The 16,629-nt window shown below is 43.5% G+C and overlaps 1 protein-coding gene across 2 annotated transcripts in view; it reads right to left on the bottom strand.

Annotated features, from left to right (window-relative positions):
* Positions 1-595: 595 nt before the first annotated feature.
* PRDM15 (PR/SET domain 15) overlaps positions 596-16,629 on the bottom strand; it is a 354,917-nt gene continuing 338,883 nt past the window's right edge. For both annotated transcript variants that reach the window (XM_033942187.1, XM_033942188.1), the window contains 2 exons: positions 15,747-15,953; positions 596-3,221 (listed from right to left, as the gene is read on the bottom strand). In XM_033942187.1, coding sequence (XP_033798078.1) covers positions 2,730-3,221; positions 15,747-15,953 — 699 coding nt within the window. In that variant the 3' untranslated portion in view covers positions 596-2,729. The remainder of the gene's footprint in view (positions 3,222-15,746; positions 15,954-16,629) is intronic.

A 16,629-nucleotide genomic window follows, 5' to 3' on the forward strand; every position in this document is an offset into this window, starting at 1 on the left:
CAACTTGAACACACTGATTTATTCCATAGTTGTAACAGCTTGCTCAGTCAACCCAATTAGACAAAGTTGTGAAAGCAAAAGGTCATTTAAAGCACTTGATTGCTTACCTTCTTCAGGAACTACTGAACATAATCAACAATTTTTTTTTGAGAAAAGGTTTGGCCATTTTTACTGCGGGGATACTTCATTTTTGTATTAGTGTTCTGAGGCTTGTTGACTATCACATGGCCATTACTCGTAGATGTTGGCCACAGCAGTTTAGGTGTTGGCTCACTCACTGGTTTTTCAGAGTTACTAGTGGCTAATGAAGTATCAGAACCTGATAGTTTGAGTGAATACAAACACATGAGCCCATCAGCTATCAGGTTTTCCACCATAGTTTCCTCTACAACAAGAGGGAGTCCTCCATCTGCTAGTGAGAAGTGCTGTTTTACTATCACATTCTCCATCACTAAGGACAGGTAGGCTCACTGGAGTCCTACAGAGCTTGCCTGTCCCTCACTATTGAAAATCTGATAGTAAAACAGCACCCCTCACTGATAGGACTGTAGGTAGAGGACTCCTGCTCAACAAAGAAGGAACAGTGGTTACCACCAGATTTGTAAAGCTTTAATCAAATTCTCTCCCCCATTTCCCCAATGTTCTGTATTTCAATATAAGCCATGTGAGCAGGGCAGGTTTTCATTTACCATGAAGGCTATAAAGATTTTAAGGTGTGTGATGGATGTTTCACCAGATATTCTAACAGGATACTCTTGCATATGCTTGGCTGAAATTTAATCCTCCAGTGGATGTTGAACTTGAAACAGGATATTAAAAACAGGGACTCTTCCCTCTGGAAAAGTTGTGATTAAGATTAATTCTAATTGAGTTAGAAGGCTGAACCTCTCCCTGGTCCATCCCAAAGTGATCTGAGATTGCCATATTTTATTCTCTGCTTCCATCCATTGCATCTGTAACATCTGAAGGCCTCTATACTCATCTGGCTGCTTTGGCATTAGAAAGTAGTGAAGACCCTACCTATTAATAAAATTCATGTGTTTCCTGATGTTGACCAAAGCAATTCTCTGCCCCTACCCCCTTCCACATGCTACCATGTGTATAAATGAGTTTGGAATGTGTGCAGGTAGGAGGTGAGATGCGAGTGATATGTCCACATAAATTGTGTGTGTGTGTATGTGCGCCCACGTGTGAAAGTGGAGGACAGATGGGGTAGGAAGGTGTGTGATCCTTGAGGTCTCCAGTCCACCATCTTTTCTTTCATCTCCACTGTAGTCTCTTTTCCCTTCCATTTCTCTCTTTTGTTTCTTCCAAGCTCCTAAATTAGTTTTGGCAACTGTACCACTTCCCTGACTAGCAGGGGTAGGAAAGGCAAGACACCAGGGCTTTCTTCCTGTTGTCCTATTCATTGTCTCTACTGTAGGCTAGTCCTCCCCTTGGTTGGGTCTGCTCAGGTTAACTGCATGTCTTATTGGCCTCCAAGGGCCAATGACACTATAGTAATCTCAACCTCTTTTTCAGCCCAGGCAGGGCAACAGGATCCTGGAATGGGCTCAGTAGGAGATGGGGCTATAGCAGCACCAGCAGCTGACGTAGCTTTGCCTCCGTGAGCTGATGATGCCACTGCTTGGCATATTTTTTTTGACTAGTATAGATAGGTTCATGATCTAAAATAGGGATTTTGGGACTGTCTTTTGGGTCTCAACCAAGGGTTTTGGAAGCACTGTTCTAGAGCTGAACATGCAGCAGGTGCTCTTACTCTAAACCAAGTTAATGGCTTTGATTCTGGCTGGACGTTTCCTCATAAATTCATTTTCATAATACAAAAGAAATGCTGGCAAAATTTTAAAAGAACTGCAATGACGACCATATTTGTATTAGATCCTGCAAAATTATATTTGATAATGTATTTCTTAAAACTGTGAGAAACTCAAGAACAGAAATGCTTATTCAGCCAGTGGAGACAAGTCTACCTGGGTGTGCAGTAAAATATATTGTATCCTAGTGCAGTGATGTAATTAGACCACATCCCTCACTTCAGCAAGATGTTTAGGCCAGAGTGGAGAACACAGTGTGAGAAAATTGATCCAACAATACTCATATCCTGACTTTCTCCATCACAATGACCATGATTAGTGTGGATACGCATTTACTTAATGGGGTACAGATCTTGTAGGGGGGGAGACTGGATTTTGGTTAGAGGTTGCCTTTCTGCTAACAGCTTTTGAATCCTCAAACCTTTCCAGATACTACTGTTGCTTTTGCTAGTCAGTTTTAGCTTATGCTACTGTTTCATCTTCATTTGGAGTCTAACTAATAATGGCAGTTTCCAGCCATTTTCTCTTCTCCCTTTTCCATTATTAAAGACATTTTCCAAACTTCCAAAACAAAACTATACCCAATGTGTATGGCACAATGCAGACTTAAGAGTAAAGCACTTTTAAGTTCTTATTGATCCTCTCCGTGGCGCACTGAAAGCCTGTTACGACTCACATCATCCATATTACCACCTGACTGGCCAGTGCCACTCAAATTGCAAAGGCTAATCAATGGTATATGGCATCATAACCGATTCCAGATTTTGCAGGAAAAATAAAAATCAACTGAAGAATTTCTAAACAAAAACAAAAACAAACATCCCCATCTTAAAAGAATGGTGTTTTGACCTTTACTGGATGAAGTCCCTCTTGTAAAGTGAACTTTAGGTACTCCAGCCATGATCAATAAGTTTAATAGCTATACATCTGCTGTTGCTGCTCCTTTGCCTGAACCTCTGGTTGGACTGGCTGTGGCTGCGCTGATGGCTGTGCAGGCTGTAGTACCTCTGTCTGTGGCACCGCTCTCCATGCTATAGGCTGCTCTGTGATCTGGCTCCCCAAGGGTGCAATTGAGTTCACTAATGTGGTCAGGTTGATAAAGTGGGCCACAGACTGGGGGTTGGCTGCTGCCTCTTGTTCTGGTGTGGCCACAGATGTGATGGGGATGTCACTTGGCCGGTTGTGCAGCACAGTATTGCCACTGACTGTGTCAAAGGTCACAGTAAGGATGGAGCTGTCGAGCTGTAGCTGACGTTCTGATGTGGTGAGGTGGCCAACTGCGATGGGATGAAGGCCGGCAAATTGATTTGTGGCAGGTGTGGTGATGGGCGTCACAGTGATATTTGTTAGTCCTATCGTATTAGCAGGAGCTGTCACATTGGGGTCAGCCAAGGTCACCACTACCTGAAGGAGACAAAAATAATAGTCAGTAATATTATTGTATTCTTGTATATTACTCAATATTTCATCTATATATTATGTTGCAGTTAGAAGTGCCCTCCTCTCTGTCAGTTAAACATTTTAATATTAAATCATCAGTTTTGAAATTCTTTTTTTGTCATTTCTCCAAATTTCATGCAGACCATTTTAGGCTGCTTAAAACAAAACACCTCATTGGAACTAGAACTTGATCATGCAGGATGGGTGTTATGCTACATATTTTTTCAACACAATAGAAATTGTAAAAAATTATATCAACAGGATCTACTACTACTACTACTACTACTAATCATTTCTATAGCACTACCAGACATACGCAGCACTTTACAGAGTCACAAAGACAGTCTCTTCTCGAAAGAGCTTAGAATCTAAACAGACAAGACAGACAAATATGATGTCATGGATACAGTTAAAGGGAACAGTTAATCTGCTGGCTTAGGTTAGTGGGCAGTGGGGAGCAGAGTTATGGATTAAAGGCTATATCAAAAAGGTGGGTTTTCAGTCTACTTTTAAACAAAGGAAGGGAAAAGGCTTGATAGACAAACTCGGGTAATTTATTCCAGACAAAGGGGGCGGCTAGATGAAAGGAACAAAATCTGGAATTAGCAGTGGAGGAGAAGGGTACAGCTAAGAGCAGGTTAACTGAGGAACGGAGTTCCCTGGGAGGTGTATAAGAAGAGAGAAAAGAGATATTGAGGGGCAGCAGAATGAACACACTTGTATGTCAGCAATAGGAGCTTGAACTGTATGCAAAGGCGGATAAGTTAGGATCGAAACTGTTTGTCTGTCCACCTGTCTATGAGCAAATTAACTCTGAAAACAATTTAACAGAATGGGATGAAACTTGGCCCAGCAGCAATACTCGTAAAAAGACACATTCAGCTGGAAAACAGGCCAGGTTTGTCTGGGGTTCTAGAGAAAAAAATAATGGTCAATAAAACTTAGAATTATCCTATGATTGAAACATAACAGCCAAAAACACTCCAGCTGCAGCACATTGCTATATAGATCTTAATAAGTTTTTCTGAAGGTACTTCTCTTTATAGAGTAGATGTAGCCACAGTTTGTCACAAAATATTTTGTGGTGGGCTCTTTTATTCCAGCTATGAGGCAGTGCGGGGCAGTGTAGATGATGCCGGACAGACTTCTACCGTCTCCATCTCATATGTGGCAAGATGGATCAGGAGAAATTATGCTTATTTTATACCACATTGTAAAGGTCTTACCTATCTTGGGAGGGAACTGGAACTTAGCAAGTAAAATAAATCATTACTGGTTTGTTTCTTCAATATTGCCTTGAGAATGAATGTGACTGTTGGGAAGACTGGGTGGACCACACAGGTCTTATGTGCTATCATTTACTATGTTTATAAAATATAAAATACTTACATACATATGTAGCAACTCTGCCTCTGCTCAGCTGAGAACATCTACAAGTAGGTCGCAAAAAAATATATGCATACTTTTCATGCATATATTTTTACACTTATGCAGTTATACACTATTATATTTTTTTAATTCCCTTTTATGTATGTAAAACAGGCTTTACAAATGAAAAAAAAATCACTTAAAAAAATTACCCACTAAAAGTCAATACAAATGAAGTTGAATTAATTAGCCCAAATTAGCTGGAATCATATGAGAGTCTTCTGTCTGCCATGGTTGAATGAGTTTGGGCATATGTGTTTAGGGGAGCATGGAAATGGAGATTAAATCTAGCTCCAAAAATCCTGCTCCCCAGTGCATGGCAAAACACATCAAACACCAGCCTGCCTTCTGTCCTCCTCCTGGAGCAAAAAGCTAATAGCTTCCTGTTCTGATGTGCTGTGACTAGGTCTGTCTCAGAAGCTCCCAACTAAGAGGGAAGCAGAGTAAAGATGTCAAGTTATCCTTGTCATCTTCTCAGCAGCCTCTAGATACAAGGGAAAAACACAATTTGAAGTGTCTCTATACAAATGCTAGAAGCCTAAAAAATAAAATAGGAGAGTTAGAGTATATAGCAATGAATGATGAGGTAGAAATAATAGGCATCACAGAGACCTGGTGGAAGGAGGACAATCAATGGGACACTGTGTTACTTGGGTAATTATATCGCAAGGATAGAATAGATCAAATTAGAGGGGGGTTCTGCTATATGTTAAAGAGGGAATTGAATCAAATAAAATAAATATTCTGCTTGATATAGATCAGGGATCTCAAAGTCCCTCCTTGAGGGCTGCAATCCAGTCGGGTTTTCAGGATTTCCCCAATGAATATGCATTGAAAGCAGTGCATGCACACAGATCTCATGCATATTCATTGGGGAAATCCTGAAAACCTGACTGAATTGTGGCCTTCAAGGAGGGACTTTGAGACCCCTGATACAGATAGCAGTGTGGAATCCATTTGTGAAAAACTGCAGACAGACCTTAGGAAATTGGAAGACTGTGCATCCAAGTGGAAGATGAAATTTTAATGTGGACAAATGCAAAGTGATGCACATTGGGAAGAATAACCCGAATCACAGTTACCAGATGCTAGGGGTCCACCTTGGGGGTTAGCACCCAAGAAAATGATCTGGATGTCATTGTAGACAATATGATGAAACCTTCCATCTAATGTGCGGCAGCAGCCAAGAAAGCAAACAAGCTAGGAATTATTAGAAAAGGGATGGTAAATAAGACTAAGAATGTTATAATGCCTCTGTATTGCTCCATGGTGCGACCTCACCTGGAGTATTGGTATCCTTATCTCAAGAAAGATATAGCGGCACCAAAAAAGGTTCAAAGAAGAGCGACCAAGATAATAAAGGGGATGGAACTCCTCTCATTTGAGGAAAGACTAAAAAGATTAGGGCTCCAGCTTGGAAAAAAGATGGCTGATGAGAGATATGATTGAAGTCTACAAAATCCTGAGTGGAGTAGAACAGGTACAAGTGGATCAATTTTTCACTCTGTCAAAAATTATAAAAACTGGGAGACACTCTATGAATTTAAAGGGAAATACTTTTAAAACCAATAGGAGGAAATATTTTTTCACGCAGAGACTAGTTAAGTTTTGGAATGCATTACCAGAGGTTGTTGTAAGAGCGGATAGCGTATCTGGTTTTAAGAAAGATTTGGACAATATCCTGGAGGAAAAATCCATAGTCTGTTATTGAGACAGACATGGGGAAAGCCACTACTTGCCCTGGATTGGTAGCATGGAATGTTGCTACTCTATGTTTTTTGCCAGGATTGGCCACTCTGAGGATGGGCTACTAGGCTAGATGGACCATTGGTCTGACCCAGTAAAGGCTATTCTTATGTTGTTCACCACAATCTAATTCAGGGTCTATTTGTGTCGGCCCAACTGATGTCTCAATCTGTCTGTCAGAGTTTCTTGACATTTTCCTTCCTGTTTGTTTAGAAAGTTTGATACTTGACTCACTTCCATTTGTTTTTGTAAAAGATCCACTGCGTGCCCTAAAACACACAAAGCCTGCAACCTGAACTTTCAGGGAGGCCACTGCCAGACTTCTGACTAATTCTTCCTGAAGGAAAACAAGACGTACCTAACTGGGAGCTTGCTCAGGCTATATCACCCCCCCCCCCCAATGAGAGAAGCCTACCAAGCTTTGGCAGAAGAAGCCAGAGCAGAGGGTACTTTGAGTACAAAAGAATCAAGATAAGTACCTTCAAATAACCGCTCACCATGAAGGCTGAGCGCTCAAGATCCATGCCATAAGGCTAAAACGCCATGGGTTCTCCAAGGACACCAGTCCCTGACTGAGAAGATATTAAGAAAAAGGAAACTGGAACCTTTCATCCCACTAAAGACATACGAGAACCGCATACCGCGGGCGGCAAGGCCAAACCAGAGTCACTAAAGACACCAGGCTGGAATGTGTCGCTTGTCCAGCAGATGACCTGACCTATCAGAGACCACGAGGGGAACATCATACAGGAACTCATGAGCCAGCCAGAAACTCATAAGCCAGCTCGGCCTTCGAGATCTCTGCTTAAGCCAACAAGATCCTCCGGGGCAAACCCCAGCTCTTGTAAAAGCAGATGAAACGGCTTCTTTGAAAGGAACCAGGCTCTCGAAATCAGGAAATGTTGGCCGAGGAAGACTGCCAGAACAGTGATGACTCCGGCCCCATGGGCCACTGAGAAAGGCCGAAAAAGTGTTTCCTCCCAGTGGAATGCCGCAACTCTATCTTGCCCAAGAGAGAGAGAGAGAGACGGCACAAGAGCTTCCTCGCGATGTACAGTCATGTGAAAAAATTAGGACACCCCATGAAATAGTCAATTCTTTCTTAAGAAATGTTCACATATCAATATCAAATCTTTTTTTTTTTTTTAATCTCTGGAAAGGAAAGTGATGTAATTGTAAGTAAACAACAAAATTTTTCCTTGATTTACTCATGAAACAAAAGATATCCACAAAAATGTGTATAACTGAGGAATAAATTAGGAAACTCTACACCCCCTTTGGCTGAAATAACTGCAGTGAGACGCTTCTTGTAGTCATCTATCAGTCTCTGACATTAGTCTGAGGAAAGTTTGGCCCACTCTTCAAGGCAGAATTCTTTTGGCTGTGAGATGTTTGAGGGGTTTCTTGCATGTACAGCCCATTTCAAATCACCCCACAGCATCTCAATGGGATTAAGATCAGGGCTTTGACTCAGACACTCCAGGACTCTCCATTTCTTAGTTTTCAGCCAGTCCTTGGTGGATTTACTAGTATGTTTTGGGTCATTGTGTTGCAGGATCCAGTTCTGCTTCAGCTTTAATTTTCTTACAGAAACACAGTAGAATTCATGGTGGATTCTATGATAGTGAGCTGACCAGGTCCTGCTGCAACAAATCATCCCCAAACCATGACATTTTCACCTCCATGCTTCACAATTGGTATGAGGTTCTTTTCTTGGATGGGTGTTATGCTGTATTTGGTGTACGCCAAATATGTCCTCTTTTCTGGTGTCCAAATAATTCAATTTTAGACTCATCTGTCCATAGAACACTATTCCAAAAGTCCTGGTCTACATGCTCTCTGGCAAACTTGATGTTTATCTTAGAGAACAAAGGTTTCCTCCTTGCACATCTCCCATGCAAGTTAAATTTGTGCAGTCTCTTTCTGATTGTAGAGGCATGCACTTTCACATCAACAATAGCAAGAGCTGCTGTAGGTCCCGTGATTACATTTTAGGGTTTTTGGAGACTTCTTTTAGCATCTTGCAATCTGCTCTGGAGGTTAACTTGCTTGGCCGGCCAGACCTGGGCATGTTGGCAGTTGTTTGGAAAGTCCTCCACTTGTACACTATTTTCTGGACCGTGGAATGGCTAATGTCAAATTCTTTCGAGATCTTTTTAATCCCTTACCAGACATAAAGCTGCTACAATCTTCTTTCTGAAGTCCTCAGACAGTTCTTTTGATCTTACCATGGTGTTCACTCTCACCACAGCAGTCATGAGTACACCAAACTAAATGTCTTAAATAGGGCAAACCTCCTTCAAAATGCTGAGTAACGATGTTCTAATCATGTGTATCTGATGTGATACATATGAGAGTGTTTTGAGCCACTTTAAGTGGGAGGATATGGCTGTCCTAATTTATTCCTCAGTTAGAATACACATTTTTGTGGATATCTTTTGTTTCATGAGTAAATCAAGGAAAATTTTTGTTTACCTGCAATTACATCACTTTATTTTCCAGAGATAAATAAAAAAAAAGATTTGACATCAATATGTGAACATTTCTTAAGAAAGAACTGAATATTTCATGGGGTGTCCTAATTTTTTAACATGACTGCACATATGCCACTGCTACGGCATTGAAGAAATCTTGCACCGCCAGTCTTTCTGAAGGGGCTGGAGAGTGAGTAGCGCCAGCTGAATTTCCAAAGCTCCAGACTAAAGGTCCACTAACGTTCACTACCCCTGAATGGAGTGGGCCCCACAAGAAGCCTGCAATACAACAGGCTAGCATACATGTTAAGAGTTAACCACTTGGAAATCCGAAGAAGCCAGCCCTAAACCGACAGCCATGCTGAAGCCACCAGCTCAAATTGCTGCTCTTTGGCTCCGTCCAGGACAGCAGCTGTGAAAGGTGGAAAAACTAAGTGGAGAACATCAAGAGAAGAGGGACTCCCATCAAGGGCACATGGGCGCTATGGCCCAGGGGATCACCCCCAAGGAGGCTGCCAGAGCCCCAGAATCTGCAGATAAACCCATGCCGAGAGAGCCGGACAATCCAAGAGAATTCTAATCTGTCGATGAAGATTCTGTCTACTCGCCCTGAGAAGAAATGCACAACTCCATCTGGAGACGAAGAAAAGGCCTAGAAAATCCAGAGACTGGGAGGATGCCCTCCGTCTCTTCCCAAACTTGCCCACGCCTGCAGTAGATACACTACCATCCCCACCATGTCTTCGTACACCCAAAACCGGAGCACTCCCTGTCCCAAGAAGGGTGGACAGGGACCCCCTGCTGGCAGAAAGCTGGCTCAACTACAATCACTGGAATGAAAGGGGCGAGGCCAAGGGGCAGAGCTGCAAACTGGAAATGCTGATGCGGAATATGGAAACGCAGAAACCTACGATGCTCTGGAGAGATTGAAATATGGAGGAAAACCTCTGAGAGATCCAAGAACACTAGAAGCTCCCAAGGAGACAGCAGCTAGCCAAGAAGTAAGTGACCAACTGTAGAACCAGAATGTGTCTTCAAATCACCAAGCCCATCTGGCACGAGGAAGTATAAGGAGCATCCACATAATTCCTCATTCGGGGTACTAGAACAGGTTTAAGTATCCCGAAGACCAAGAGGTGCTACAGAATATCGCAAACCCTAAACTGTTGTCAGTGACCTGCCGGAGTCCAGAAACCAAGTTGGAGGCAAGCAAAGTAAGATTAACAAGTGACCGATGAAAGTCGAATCTACACTGGCAAAACAGCCTGCGAGTGAGAAAACCGCACCTGCCCCAGGCGACATTGGTACTTTTTATTCTAATTTTTTTTTGTGTGTGCGTGCGAGCACATGTGGCATAGCCACTGCACAGAAACTTGATGACGCCTGGAATCGGAACCAAGGTAATGGAGGTGTAGTCCTATGAATATCTCAAGGAGGAAAACCCTGAATATCCCTGATGACACCTGCGGGAGGAATGAAGAGAACTATGATTCCCTTCTGATGGCCAGCAAAACTGGATTACAGGGAGCAACGTAGAGTGGCATGCACCACATCTGAGAAGAGGACATCCTGACCCATACCAACAAGAATCCAGCCCTTGAAAGAACAGCTGCTGAAGGAGAACCTCAAGGCTGCGTCCACATCCAAAGACAGGGCCAAAGAGACTGCTGCTCAGACTCTGCACCAGCAGAACATGTACTAAAACTCAAAAGAGATCATAAAGGACACCCGGCACCACAGCCACATCAACCCACATCAGTGGAGGCTGGAATGACAGGCACGTGCTAAAAATGAGGTGGCTACTGCCACTTGGCTACCCGAGGATGCTAGAAAAGAACATTTTGAATCAGAACAGCTTCCTGCATCCTGATAGATCTGAATATTCACTCCCCCAGTTCTAGGGAGGGCTGTGCGCTGGAAACCTGTGCCATGGCAGAATCTACCTCAGGTTGTTCAGACCTGCCAAAAAGCAGGATTCAGGAGATAAATACCACCAGATCCACCCACAAATTAAAACTATCCTTCCCCTCGCTAAAAGGCATTTCCCACACAGGAAAGCTAGGGACCTCCCTCCACTTCAAAATCACTGAGCTCTGGAACAACCTTACCTCCCCTCTTCGGAACTTGAGCTCTCTCCAAGTTTTCCGCAAACATCTGAAAACCTGGCTTTTCTCAAAAAATGTAAGTCTCCCTCCAATTTAGGAATCAAGGAAACTCTTATATCTTGGCATCCCAAGTCCTCTAAATTTTCTTCACACTTCTACCTCTAACCCTCTGTTGTAGTTCCTTCCTATTTCTCCTACTGTAAACCGCGTCGAGCTCTACGAACGTGGAGATGATGCGGTATACAAACCTAAGGATTAGATTAGATTAGATTAGATAAAGCGGAGACATAGCTGTAGCAGATCAGAAAACACTGACCGGGATCACATTATTCTGAAACCTGTCCCAAGATCCATGGACAGAATGGAAAAGGCACACTTGAAGCCTGGAAAGTGAAAAACCCAAATGGCACTCTTACAGAAAACCAGCCATAAAAAGGCAGACAGAAATCTACTGAAAATGTGAAGAAGGATCAGAACCTCCAAATCTGGACGCTCAGGGAGGCTGAGGAGACCAGTCTCAGCAAAGGCAGCAGCTGGATCCAAATTAAATACAGTGGCAGGAGACAGAAGAAACAGAAAATCTGCATGGCAACTACTGCAATCGAAATCTGGCATGACCAGACAAGAGAGCTTCCGAAAGGAAGCTTCGTCACAGACACCATAGACTGAAAAAGCCCTGATGTGCCCACTGGCTGTGTCAAATGAGCGGTGTCTGAGGAAATGCCGTTCAGAAGAGCCAAATAAAATCCAGTGAAAATGCCTACTCCGCAACCATGGCAGGGCACTGTTGAAGTACTTGCTGCGCATCAAAAAAGTCCCCAGACTTGGAATACAGGTGAACTGCGCCAGACTCTAGAATGGCCCCTGGGCAAGATTTTCTTCAGAAGGCATGGACCCAGACCAGCTCCCCAGCCCAAGAGGACATGGAGGATGTGAAGTCCGAAGCTCCCACCCCCTCCCCAGTGCACTTAGGCACGCATTCTCAGGAGGTGGGGGACCCGAACCCTACCAATAGAAACTGTGAAAAACAGGTTTTAAAATGTTTTCCAAGCCACCCCGGAAGTTCCCATAGGAAACAATGGAGTTACTCACATAGTCTAGTGCAGGGGTGTTCAACCTGCGGCCCCATGAAGTATTTTGTGTGGCCCCGGTCAAGGGCGATGCAGTGTTTTCCTCTGCTGCCCCCGTGTTTTTACCGTCTTGCTGGCTCCCTCCTCTGTCTTGCTGCAGCGTTTGTGCGGCCCCAGAAACATTTTTTTCAGCCAATGAGGTCCAGGGAAGCCAAAAGGTTGGACACCCCTGGTCTAGTGTCTTCTGCCTGTCAGCATTTTTCAGCAGCTGAATGGAGAAATAAGGACTTTTCTGCCCTCAGAATAACTCTAAATGCCCAGGAATGGAGATCTTCGGACTGCCAGCCAGCCAGAGACCACCCCAACCCCTGCCCCCACGGATCCTCTGCTATATGGGGGGGGGGGATCAGTGCTAGGGGATAGTAACCTTGAAAAGGACTTGGGTGTGTAGTGGATACAACAATGAAATCAACGGCACAATGTGCAGCAGCCTCCAAGAAAGCAAACAGAATATTGGGTATTATTAAGAAGGGCATTACAACCAGGACAAAAGAAGTCATCATGCCGCTGTATCGTGCGATGGTGCGCCCGCATCTGGAGTACTGTGTCCAGTATTGGTCACCGTACCTCAAGAAGGACATGGCGATACTTGAAAGGGTCCAGAGAAGAGCGACGAAAATGATAAAAGGTATGGAAAACCTTTCATACGCAGACAGGTTGGGAAGGCTGGGGCTCTTCTCCCATGAAAAGAGGAGACTCAGAGGAGACATGATAGAGACTTTCAAGATCAAGGGCATAGAGAGGGTGGAAGGGGACAGATTCTTCAGATTATTGGGAACCACAAGCACAAGCACAAGCTGAACAGGGACAATTTTGGAACCAATGCTGGGAGGTTCTTTTTTACACAGAGGGTGGTGGACGCCTGGAATGCGCTTCCGGAGGTTGTGATAGGACAGAGTACACTACGGGGGTTCAAGGAAGGATTGGATAAATTCCTGAACGATAGGGGGATTGAAGGATTCAGATAGAGGTAGAGATAGGTTTTAGACAGAGTACAGATAGAAGGATAAAAGGGATTAGAGAAGGATCACATTACAGGTCATGGGCCTGATGGGCTGCCGCGGGTGCGAATTGCTGGGCACGATGGATCTCGGGTCTGACCCAGCGGAGGCAACTTCTTATGTTCTTATGTTCTTATACAGACGGGGGTGGGAAAGGCAGCTTATGCCCTGGGTGGGTTTCTGTCCAAATGCACTCAGCCTGTGCTAGAAACCTGTGACTGTGGGGTCACCAGCCAGTAAACTCCACGGGAGGGACTCTGGCTTCACAGCAGGCTGGCTTCACAGATCCACCAGAGTTTCTCTGTGAAGCTGCAGTCCAGCTCCTCAGGACTGTGTCCTTTTCTCTGACAGCGGACCATTGGGGAGGGGTCTCAAGGCACTGAAGCCACCAAGAAATGAAGTTTAAGTGAACTTTAATCGAAAAAAAATAAGAAACAGAAGTAGAGCAACTTCTGCCTAATCTTCTGCCTGAACTGCTTGCAGAAATTGAAAACTGATTTTACCACTAGGGGGAGTGCACCATGTGTTCTGAAAAGATGTGAATTTCATCAATACCCGGACTGCAGATTGGGATTGAACACCTAGCGTATGGAATCTGGAAGGGACATAACAGAACTCTGGTTTTGTCTGGTACTTAATTCACTGAGTACTCTTATTATCTCCTTGGACTACTGTCATAAAGATGGTAACAATCCAGAGGTTAACATCACACTTAGATGATCTGAAGCTCTATAATTCCAGTGACTACCAATTAGCAGAACAACTCCATATAGTAAAAAGCTTTTTAAATTAAATCAGAATGACTTTTGGCCTTGATAAATGCACTAAAGCAACCTTTCTTAGATGAAAATTGAGATAAATATATTTGACTGATTAGTGTAAATAAACTTGAACAGAAAGGTACTACTATTACTAATCATTTCTAAAGCGCTACTGGATATATGAGTATGCAGTGCTGTACATATTATACGAGTATACAGGTACTTTCTCTGTCCCTAGTGGGCTCATAATCTTATATATAAATACCTAGGAGCAGAGGAAGGAGTCACAATCCATCATAAATCAGAGAAAAAAGATCAGCAAAAAATATAAAAAGGAGATTGAAGTATACTTTGTATTATATTTAGTTGTATTCTTTGAGGTCTTTCCTATCTTTACTGGAGTTCCTTTTAAAATAGAATTTGTACTGTAAACCGCTTAGATCTGTCGTATGCTCAAGCGGTATAACAAGTTTTAATAAAACAAACACTGAAAATTGCATTCACATCACAGAATAAGATACAAGGCATTAATTATTTGGCAATTCCTAAACTCTAATACAGCTTTGGGAATTGTATCCTGGCCTCTTAAAAAACTGAATGTGCAACCAAGAATACTCCTCCATGCCCACAAGGTTATTTAAAAGAATAAGTGTATGCCAAGGCGGTACCATTCTTGGAGCTGCAGGAGTGAGCCTCATAGATAGTTTATTCTTATAAAGCTGCTGTCATTGGACTTCAGACCAAAACACACAGCAAACTTTTGTCTCGCAAACTGAGCACCACCCCCATAGACGAGCACCTACAGCTGCAGGCAGCGCCGCTTCAAGGAGATGCCTCTTCCATCCGCCAGCTAGCCTTCCGCACCAAGTGCCTTCCACACATGCTGGAGAACCCCCGAGCCCACGTAATGTGCATGTGGGATGGTGCTCGGCTACATGGGCTTGGAGGTACTTCAACGTGGTGCGGACAGCTGGCTGGCAGACGGAATAGGTATCTCCTTGAAGCGGCGCTGCCTGCAGCTGTACAAGGACCCCGATGGTTGCGCGTGGCTGTCCACCTACAAACTGCAGCACCCGGCACCTGACAGGTACACACCCCTGGGCCACCCCTCGCCACTTTCTCCTAGTCCCTTAGCACCTTTTGGATTGTGGAACGAATTGTCAGCATTGCCATTGTTTTCAATGGGGAAATGTGATTTGATATTCAAGTACTTTGGATTTCAAGCATGCTTCTGGAACAAATTATGCTCGTAAACCAAGGAACCACTGTATTTCTAAAGATTCCAAACAGGCAAAAAGTATTGAACTATGAAAATAAACATCTAGTATCCCTCTCCATCACTGAACTTGTATAATCATTTAAGTGATTACAAGAAATGAGTGAGAATGTGCATATCTTTGGTATGCTCCGAATTTACATGCACTCTTCTAGCATGCACTCTGTAGCATGCATGCACTCTTGCCAGATGAACTAGATGTACATTACTGACATATGCACCTCTGCTGCCTGCTCTCTACCTATGTACCTGTTTATCAATGCATATTCTCCTTAGTCTCCTACCAGATGTGCAATATGCTTTCTCTTACTGGATGTGCTTTACCGACGGATTACTGCAAGACATGCTATACCACATTCTCTAACCTGCTACATGATTTACATTCTGCTGCAAGATGCACTATATTTGTGCTCAATTACTAGCTGGATATGCTATATGAAACATGCTTCCATCAGATGCATTGTTCTCATGTCCATGCTCTGGCTGAATTTGCCATACTGATGTGCACTTCCCTGTGTATATAGCATATGTGTTCCCTGCTAGATGCATCATATAGATTCTCACTCACCTGCTGAATGCTCTCAACTGCTGAGTTAGTCTCATCTCCCACACTTGCAGTGAATTCAGCCTCTTTCTCTGAATATTCATCGAAGGCAGGATCATCTGAGACCAATTCTTCTACCTCTTCTTCCGGCTTTTGTTTCTGATTTGGCTCTTCACCAACCTTCACCTCCCTTATTTCTGACAATTCTCCTTCTTCTAGATCTATGTCAGACTACAGAAACATACAAAGAAGACATCATTAACTATTTTGGAATGTTCAGGGAAGCTTGGAAGAGTATTTTAAGAGTTTTCTAGCATGCTTATCTGTACCATGGTCACATACAGTAAACACTATTCAGCCTTCCTCCAGCCCATATGAAGATGAGCCCCTATACTTAGGTTTTAGCAAATCTTTTGGCACAGTTTCACATAGATAGCCTAAAAATATACTGAGCACCGTGGTATGGGCCTAAAATGATTGACTGGGTAAGAAACTGGTTCTGCGGAAGACAACAGAGGGAAGTAGTACATGGAGATAACTGTGAGGATAGGGTTAGGGGCATTACTAGGGGTATGTGAGATCTCTACAGGGGGTATGTGGTGCCTAGAAGATGGCGTTCCTCACCTCAATCCTGCTGCTAACCCCCATTATAGCTGCTGCTTCTCCAGATGAGCAGCAGCAGCAGCAGCAGCAGCAGCAAAACAAACTAAAGCAGTCCTGGGGTTGCAATCTTAATGTGGGCACAGTCAGCCCCCTAACCACTCTAACATTAACTAGTTATTCTGGGGCAAGGGACCAACATTACTGACAGTGAGTGAACAAAGAATGTGGCCTCGCCTCATGACTACTTTAGGTTGTTTTACCATCATTGCTGCTGGTCTGGATAAGTAGCAGCAGCAGCAGAAGC

This window comes from Geotrypetes seraphini, chromosome 4, assembly GCF_902459505.1.
Source record: "Geotrypetes seraphini chromosome 4, aGeoSer1.1, whole genome shotgun sequence".
In the NCBI taxonomy this organism is placed as follows: Eukaryota; Metazoa; Chordata; class Amphibia; order Gymnophiona; family Dermophiidae; genus Geotrypetes; species Geotrypetes seraphini.